Genomic DNA, 9741 nt, shown 5'->3' on the forward strand with positions numbered 1-9741 from the left:
TTACATATATAAATTCACACTTATGGATTATTGTTTGCTCAAAATCCCATCCATTTAAGGGGTAAGTTAGTCATAAGAATTCTTGGACATTAAAAAAAAAATTTAATTCATTAATTAGAATTTAATGTGCATTTATGATAATTATGTATAATAAAATCATTTACAAAATTTAAAATTGCATTTAATTATTGATAAACATCAACCTGATCTTTTTATTTTTGTTTTTTGGGATAATTTTACTTGATTATGATGAGTCCCGTGATGGCCAATATTGACAGAACTAAATGCGTTTAAAAAAATCGAACTAATGTGTACCACATTATTATTAAATAGGTCCAAATAATGACTAAACATAACCTACATGCCTAATAGACCAAACCACAATCTATTTCAATTCAAAATAATAGCTACAATAACTCACCTAACCATGTTTTTAAGGCATTTTGATATTTTATTTGTAAATATTCAAGTTTAGTTTCAGGTGATTTGATAAAACGCCTTCCAGTTTGACTAAACCATATTGTAATCCTTGTTTTCGGTTTCTCCTTAATTTATCAATTAATATACATAAGGCACCTTTTAGAAGCAAAAGAACCTATTAACGCAATTAAATGAAGGATTGAGTTTTCATAATATTGTGCACAAGAAAATTATTTATGAAAGCATTCGTGCAAGGGTGAAGTTGCTCTGAGCAAAGTTTGAAACAAACATATTTGTTTCCTCTTTATTGTTATGTGTCAGAAGCTACAACAAAGTCAGTTGAGGTGTTATTTTTCCTCTCTATTGTTACATAAGGAAAGGCAGAAAATGAGAATTAGGTAGGGGTAGGTGCCACACCACTTGCTCATAACTCATCTTTGGATGCTCCATCTCTTCCATTATCATCCAACGATGCATATACCTTAATTATTGACTCGTAGATTTTAATCCCTTTCAAGTATTCATCTTTGTGCAGAAACTGCATGAAGGATAAGCAATGCTCACGTCAAAGTTGAACTCCAAACTAAATACAGATAAAGTCAATCCAGAGAGGTGCTATGAAGAGTTTCTAACAAGACACTCTCTAATGCTATGAAGTTTACATAGTAAAAAGGAGTTTGTTAAAAAAAAGTGTTAGAGAATGTAGTGCAAATATTTCTCAAAGATAGACAAACATTAGTGCAATTTCATACCCAAAAAAGAGAGAGAAAAAAAAAAGAGTCAACTTCTATGCTAGTGAGACTATATGTCCAAACAAAAGTGATATTTTGTAAGAAAAATGTAGGTAACACACTCTTTTGAATACATTCTTTATTATTGACTGAAATGGCGAAATTTATTGAAAATCACAAAGTTTGTGAGTCACACTTGTTCCTCACTCATGATTTTGTAGTTTCCAATAAATTTTAACCAATGGTAAAGAGTGTGTTAGAGAATGCGGTACTAACACTCCTCATTTTGTAAAGACAACATTCTGGCACTACCTTCTCCCACTAGAATACTACCCAACTCAAACAAGCCTGATAACATTCCCTAGAACAAACACAAAGTCGAGGCAGTTATATATTCAATGATGACTCCTATATGTTTAATGAGACAATTTTATTTCCAACTGACTAATCTCTGGTCAGGCAAATAAGCCATAGCAAAAGAGTCTAAACTCTAAAGTTAACCCGGGGATCCCAACAACTGTACTAAGAAAAAAACATGGAATAAAATAGAAGTGTAAAATCAACCTGAAATTTTTGTCCATGACTACATTGTTTTAGCCAAGACAGAGCTAATGCAATGCATCTTCATGAAAGCCTTATCTTAATTAGGACTCATTGAAATCCTCAGTTCTAAATAACAAATCAGATATATGATTCTAAAGACAGTGATATTTCTTGTGCAAATAAGCATACTAACAAATTGATCGATTATGTGTACAATAAATTAAAGGAATCACCTCATTGTGGTCATGTAGAAGAACAGGAGTGTTTGCCATAGGTGAGAATCCAATTGCTGGTAATCCACGTTCACGGAAGTAGCGTGAATCTGTAGCGGCGGGAAAGACCTCGGGCTTACCAAGTTTCCCACCAGCCTTTTGGACAGCATTTTCTAAAAGGGCCCACCAGGGATTGGAACTATCAGTTTTGGTGAGGATTGGTTTCCCAGACTTATCTCGTGTGTGCGCCTTCTGTTTGAACTGCCCGAGCTAAAAGAAATTAGATGCAGAATCTATTTAGTGATGATATATTATCATAAGGAGAAAAGTCTTCAAATAATCAATCATGTTGTACGTAGACGAACATTTGACCAAAAGTAATCGCCTATACCATCACTTAAGAAAACAGAATGGCAGTTTCCAACCATCCTTCAAAAGTCAGTTTATTCATAAAGCCTAGCCTGGATTAATCTCCATCCCCAAAGGCCCAAACAAACAAATACCTTAATGTCTTCCACTCTTTGTTTTGTTTGAATACTAAAAGTATCTAAATTAAATTTATCAATTTCAACATGTTCCATTATTTTTAGCATTAGCTTTATTTTACATATATACATGCAAGTACAGTTCACAGTAAGCACTGTCAAAAGACAAAGAATTGTGCTATTACAGGCATCTTAAACATGCATCCATACCCTACACATATAACCTTACCTCAGTACCAGCTAGAATAGAAATAGAATTTTCAACCGTTTTCTGTCCTTTGTTTTCTTTGTTCTAGATCTAAACACTAGACAGCATTACCCATGTCATGACATTAACTTTTATCTAATTGAAAGGGTGATGAAAATTGCAGAAGATGAAGGTTATGATCTAATATGTTCTAGTGCAGATGTTAGTTCAAAAAAAGGAAGAAGGTTCAGATGGGCACAAATTTCTATAGTGAAAATCACATTCCATGGAAGATAAATATAGAGGAAAGAGTGAATAATTAGCTAATTACAGTAAATGACATATTGCGGGATGAAGGTGCCCATTCCTCAGCAATGCGCCTCTCCAACGATTCTGGATCAGCAGTGGGTGGCACCCGAATATCAAATCCAGCTTCTGCTTCAGAAGGCTGCAAATTCATGACAAAACCCTGGCAGAGCAAAATACAGAGAACAGAATCATCAGGGAATAACAGATCAGCAAACTGTAATGGTTTCTAAAGCATATGAAACGTGTCAATTTAATTCAAGTCAATAGCAACCATGTCTTTGTTTGTGGATTCCACTCAAATGTATTGTCAAATATTGACATGGTGAGAGAAAACACAATGTTGAAGAGTATACTAGTAACATACTCTCTAATACTCTTGTTTTTCATTGGTTAAAAATCACATGGGTCCTATTAGTTTGGTAATAAGACCGTCTAAATGGGAAATGGATGGAATCCACATACATTAATTTCACTTCACCTAATTTTGTTTTTTGATTTACTAAACTCCAAGCCAACAAATCACTCGGGAAACCAGCCTTTAAATTCACCTAGTACCAAGAGGGTGCGTTGAAAAAAGAGTATGTTTGCAATATTTATCTTCTATTCTATGACTATAAGCAGGATAGATCTAAAAAAAGAAAATCATGATAAATTTCATTACACAACAAGAGAATGTAAAAAGGTGTAGAGCTAGATGGAGTTGACTTACAGTTGGAGATGGAGTTCCAGCCTTGAGAAAGACCATATTAACAGAAACAACATCGCCTTCGGCCTTGAAGCCGGCCTTGATCAAGTCGAACTGCGAGGAGCGGAACCTTCGGATACTTTCAATGCTCTTAAAGAGATTCTCCATGGCAGAGTTATCATAAAGCTTGGCGCCATGGCCGGGAACACCAAAGGCCTTGATGACCAACCACCAGGGACTCCTTTCGGCATAGAAAGACCGGTAATGGGGGTCGGGAGAAGCCAGACCTTCGTCAAGAACAACGCCAACGTTCATACTTTGGAAGATAGAGGAGTCAGCGAACTTCTCGGCACCGTCGTGGCCACCGATTTCCTCGTCGGGGGAGAAAGCGAGGTAGAGGGAGCGGAGGGGGCGGAAGTTGTGGGACTTGAGGAGTCGGAGGGCCTCGAGGTACTGCATGCCGACGCACTTCATGTCCTGAGAGCCTCGGGAGAAGATGCGGCCGGAGGAGTCGAGGTGGGCGCTGAAGGGGTGGTGGGTCCACTTAGAGTGCTCCGATGGGACGACGTCGGTGTGGGAATAGAGGAGGATGGAGGGGAGGTTAGGGTTTGAGCCTTCCCATTTCAGAAGGACAAGTGGCTTGCCTGCCACAAACTCAATGCTTTGGGATTCCAGGGAGAGGGCTTTACCTTGGGATATCAGGAAATCGGCGGCTTCGTGGTAACGCGGGGTGGGTTGGGCAGTGTTGATTTTCAGGTATTGCTGGAATCGTGATATGATGCTGCTTTCTTCTTCTGATGACCATCCCGTTTCTATTGCTATGGCTAACAAAACTAAAAGGAGGATGTTTTTGCTTTTGCAATTCAACACCATCCTTAACGCCCAACACAACACAAACAAACACACTGCCTACTACCTCCTTACTTCTTATCTTTCTCTCTCTGTGGCCACCCACTATCGCACATTGCAACTGCTTTACTCACGTTCCTTCTTCCTTTTTTTTTTTCCTTAAATTTATTTTTAGTATTTCAAATTTAAGGATATTTTATTTTAGTCTCCAAAATGTCATTTTTTATTCTATCTTTTTCGTGATTTTTTTAATTCTTCGTACAGTAAAAACATCATAAATTGAATATTTAAATGGCTAAAACTCCATCAGAATAGACTAAAAATAACATTTGACTAATTTGAAAAATAAAAACGTATATGATGATTTTTTTATTTGATGACACATTTTTAAGATATGTTGGCATGTAAAAGTACTTCTAACACAAAAAATAAGAAGAGCTCATAAATTAGTTAATGATTAATTAATAAAAAATTCTTTTTTTTCCTAAAAGTATTTTTAGAAAAAATTATTCAAACGAATTATAACCATATCTAAGATATTTTTATAAATTTTAATTCTTTTAAAACTAATCCTTAATTAAGAATGTTATCGTCGGTCTTCAAAAGTGTATTATATAGAGAACAAACTTAAATACATTATTTAAATTTTAATTAAAAATGGAAATGAATTAAAAAATTATGATGATTTGTTCATAAATTAAAAAATTGACTTAAAGTGATCATCCATACCATAAGTGAAGAAAACATAATGATAGTTTCCAATCATCCTTTTAAAGTCATTTAATTCCAAAAACAATCTTTATCCTTCCGATAATGATCAAGACTTAACCTTCCAAAGGGTAATTCAATCAGTGATGCTCAAATAATTGACACTTTCTCTCCCATTATCAATACATCAATTCATAAAGCCTAAACAGGATCAATCTCCCCAAACTAACAAATACCTTAATCTCTTGCGGTCTTCCTTTTAGTTTGAATAAATAAATGATAAACAATTTGAACTGATATACTCTTTCAACGTGTTTCATCTATTTTGGTCATTTGCTCTATTTTCATACACAAGCTAGACTTTTCATGGCACGGGTCTGTCAAAATACAAACATTACAGTCATTGGACAAGCATAAATGGACAAATATATACATCCACACCCCTACACACCACACGTGTGTACACAAACCAAGAAAGGAAGGTACCTTCACCAGGAAAAAGCTTGAAACATTCTGAAAATAATAACAAGAATAAAATTGAGCCAACTGACACAACAGAACTTAAAATGAATATAGCATATGTAACCACAAACAGAATGGTTAATTATCAGAATATGTAACACCGTCCAATGTATTAAGAGGACAAACATCAATCTTTTAAAGTGCAAGGGGATATATACTTGGCAATTTCAAAATTATTGGTAAATATTATTTATTTAGTTATTTTTATCCATAAAAATTGATCATCAAATAAGAGAGTCTACAACACTTATATATTTTCAACCAACCCAATTATATCCCTTGATTATTATCTATTTGTTTAGAATAACACAAGAAGAATTTTGTGGTTTATTTATTAGATTTTAGGTTAATTATATGAACTGCAGAAACCAGAATTGAGAATAATCACCTGTTAAAAAAATATTACATGCTTCTAATAAACTAACTTGACATTGTAAATATTTTTCTATTATATATAACTCTTAGTATAATAGCTAGAAATGTTATTTTCGCTCCCTCTTTTCCCTTCGTCTCATGGTAAAGGTAATAAAAATGCAGCAGAGACAAATGCCATGATCTTATATGTTCTAATACAGATTTTAGTTCAAGCAATTAAAAGGTTTCAAGCTTAATCACAAATATATTTCTTGTGGCTGCAAATTCCCCTGAATTGAAAGTGAAAAACAAAGCAGTGTGAGTTAATTAACTATTACCAATTGGCTGGGTATTTACAAATTATAACACATGGAACATAAATATAACCAGAGAAATTTAAGATGGAGCTATGGTAAAACAATTAAAACTCAAATTTTAATATTTTTTGCTATTAGTTTTATAAAGTAAAAAAAAAGTCAAATATGTCAATAAAAAATCACATATATTGATAAAAAGTCTAATATATGAATCTTTCATTTAAAATATTAAAAAAAAAATCTTTTAAAATTTACTTTAGGAATTACTCATCACTTTGAACGGGTCCGGGAAAATTGTCCGAGCTAAACAAAAATAAGAATAATTCTAAATTTTCTTACTAATTTTCTTGTTTATAAGGTAAGGACTGAGTGTGTCTTATATTTTCAAGTTCAATTATTAATTTTATCCTTAAATTATTTTAAATTGTTTAATTCCATCCTCAAATTTTTAAAAAATTCAATTTGATTTTGAAATTCTTAAAAATAAATCAATTTAGTCCCTAATTTTTAAAAACTTAATTAAATTGAACCTTTTAATATATTTAGGGACCCAATTGAATTATTTTAAAAAAAATTAGGATCAAATTAATTTATTTTTAATTAAGAATTTAAAAATTAAATTAAAATTTTAAAAAATTTAAAGATCAAATTGAACAATTTAAAATAATTTAAGGATGAAATTGATAATCAACCTATATTTTGTTGACATGAAATCCACTTGCTTTTATATATTTATACTTTTTTATAAAGCAGGAATATGTTACACATAAAAGGATTTGTGAGAGGATACGCTAATATTGCTCCAAAAATAATAATCTACTATATTTGATTATGTGTTAACATAATTGATTATATATATTTAATTAAAACCTGGATAAGGGGTCAAGTAATTCCAAGTCAATCTCCACTGCAATAATTTAATTTAGATTATTTATTATTTTATTTCTTCTCTCTCACCAAAATATTTTCTGTTTCATTAAAATTATTGAAAACTTTAAAATCTAATCATAATGTGAAACTAAAAAAAAAAATCTATCATTTTTAATAAATTTAATTTTGACTAATTAGAGAACATGTGTTCAAAAGAGTACTTAAGAAAATATGTTCCTAATATTTTTCTTAGGCTTTGGCTTGAAAGGAAAGATAGTGAAAAAAAATAAAGATAAAATAAGATTAAATTCATACCTTTACATTCTATTTTAATTCAAATGTTTTTCCTTCCACTCTACCCAAAAGTACCTTAATTTATTATGAATGCGAAACGTTAATTTTAATTGCTAAAAAAAATTAATAGTACTGAAAATTGTTAAGCTATTCTAGTAGAAATTGCCTATAAAAGAAACAAATCTTCTAAAAGGTCAAATTCTACATCTTTCTTTTTTACTTTTAACACTTTTGAAATAGCTACCATTATATCACTTATTCTTGTTTTTTTATATTTTTTTCTTTTTTATTTTTATAATTCCACGGCAAGGTCATTTATCATTTTTTTTAGTTCTAACACATCTTAAATGTGTCTCACTCTTACACATCAGACATTTTATTTATATGTGATAGACATGTAACAATTTATACAATAATTTATAAACATAATTTTTTATGTTTATCTTTCTTCACTCATCATTTATCATATTTCAAATTTCTATCTTTTTTATCTTAATTGTAGAATTTATTTTACAAGTAATATTATTTGTCTTTTTTTTCATCTTATGAATGCATCTTATTTTTACCTTTAAAGTAAATTACAGAAATAACCTTGAGGTTTCTTGAAATTACGTATAATACACCCTCATTTTTTACACATACACTAATTCTCTAATTGTTTTAAAAAACATTACATTGACGGTTCTCACACATTGCATTACCCCCTTAATTATTTACAAAACATTACAATGTATACCCTATAAAATGGTTGCTATAATGATAAAAAAAAATGCAGAAAATTTATGTGCAATTAAAAAAAACCTTACAAAGAGTATTGTTGTAATTTACTCTTACTTTTTTTATTGTATAAATATTATTTATTAAAATTTGATTGTACGTGGGATTCACTAATCATGTTTAACGCTGATGTTTAAATAAGCACCCGTGCCTAACAAGCTACACTTTCAATAATTACTTCCAAATAAGTATAATTTTTATTTGGTTAAAAACCCCTTTATATACACAAGTGACATAAGAATTTTAATTAATTTGCTCTATTAGTGTTTTTAAAATAATTAACGTTGCTAAAAATTAAGATAAGCAGTTTTATTAGAATCGCTTTAAGCTAGGTAGGATATAGATATGTTAATTTTATATATTATGATAATTAATTAGAAATCATGAATTTGATTAAATGTGATTTTATTATGAATTGTTATATAAATAAAAATATTAATTGAAACAATTTCTTGAAAGAAAAAAAATTAAAAGAGTCACTACATAATTTATAAAAAATTGAAAGATCAATAAAATGTTTCAATTAAAAGGTGTTGCAAGTGGGCATGCAGGGTGGGCATCAAATTCCAAGTGAGCTATTGGCTTAACGTCTTGCAAGATAGAGAAACTCTGAAACAAGACAGTATAGATAGTCAAATATTGGCAATGCAACTAACCACACTACAAACCATAATTTGGCCACTAGTGGATTCCAATTGATTTTGATTTCTCAGTTTATATATATGTGTCCAGTACAAACCCGGCCAGGTGCTATATAGAGTACTTTGTCATTTTCGTGCCTCAAGTACATGTACTATAGCAGAAAGAAGATGGTCCGAGTTTAATCATCGAATCATCACTAAAATAGTCTTGGAATGTTGTCAAGTACTGTATTTATTTTCTGTATAATTTGTCTTTTTTCATATCTTTGGAAGGACATATATATTGTGTTTAATTTTGTTTTTTTGAACTAGTATATAGAGCTTAGAGATACAATTTTGGCTTAATTTTGCTTCTTGTTGCGCGCTGCTGCTTCCTTTCCCCACTACTAAAATTATGGCTTCAAAAAGACAATTTACAAATCATCTTTGAAGCCACAATATGCATGTGGAAAGACAATATTTTCCCTTCAATCTTTTTTCTTATTTTTGGGTCTCTTAAATGCAATTCCTCACCTTTTAGTGCCTCCTCTGGTTTAATTAGTTAAAAAATTTAGTATCAATAAATATTACTATTATGGGCAATTAATTAGGCCATGTAAATCAAAATGAATTAGCATTAATGTACGAGGCATTAAAACAAAAATTCAAACCTTCATTAAATAGATATAAATAAGTGTGAGATTTTCAAGAGTAGTAAATGTTTCTTCTGTGCAGATTCCCATGACTTTTTTCTCTCTTGTGTGTATTGAAAAATGAACTGCTTCACCCCATTGGCTATGTGATTGAACGCATGATAAATGTTAGTAGCATCTTCCATAAATCCGCTACCATGCTTCA

General features: G+C 31.2%; 1 protein-coding gene across 2 annotated transcripts; it reads right to left on the minus strand.

The window, feature by feature from the left end:
• Window positions 1–697: 697 nt before the first annotated feature.
• LOC100783172 (aminoacylase-1) lies at window positions 698–4577 on the minus strand. 2 transcript variants are annotated; one of them, XM_003556705.5, is made up of 4 exons: window positions 3597–4577; window positions 2910–3047; window positions 1928–2176; window positions 698–958 (listed from the first exon to the last, which is right to left on the minus strand). In XM_003556705.5, exons 1-4 carry the CDS (start codon window positions 4443–4445, stop codon window positions 845–847), a joined length of 1350 nt encoding a protein of 449 aa, XP_003556753.1. In that variant the 5' UTR covers window positions 4446–4577; the 3' UTR covers window positions 698–844. The 2 variants fall into 2 exon arrangements, with proteins under 2 accessions (XP_003556753.1, XP_006605409.1); XM_006605346.4 differs by having other exon boundaries at window positions 1928–2167; window positions 3597–4563.
• Window positions 4578–9741: the final 5164 nt, after the last annotated feature.

This window comes from Glycine max, chromosome 20 (assembly GCF_000004515.6).
Source record: "Glycine max cultivar Williams 82 chromosome 20, Glycine_max_v4.0, whole genome shotgun sequence".
In the NCBI taxonomy this organism is placed as follows: domain Eukaryota; kingdom Viridiplantae; phylum Streptophyta; class Magnoliopsida; order Fabales; family Fabaceae; genus Glycine; species Glycine max.

Bases quoted from the DNA above. Each gene is read 5' to 3' on its own strand.
- LOC100783172 (XM_003556705.5), bottom strand. From the start codon at position 4,445: ATGGTGTTGAATTGCAAAAGCAAAAACATCCTCCTTTTAGTTTTGTTA. The intron at 3,048-3,596 runs GTAAGTCAACTC...TTGCTCTGCCAG, and splicing joins CTGGAACTCCATCTCCAACT to GGTTTTGTCATGAATTTGCA. The intron at 2,177-2,909 runs GTAATTAGCTAA...AATTTCTTTTAG, and splicing joins CCCGCAATATGTCATTTACT to CTCGGGCAGTTCAAACAGAA.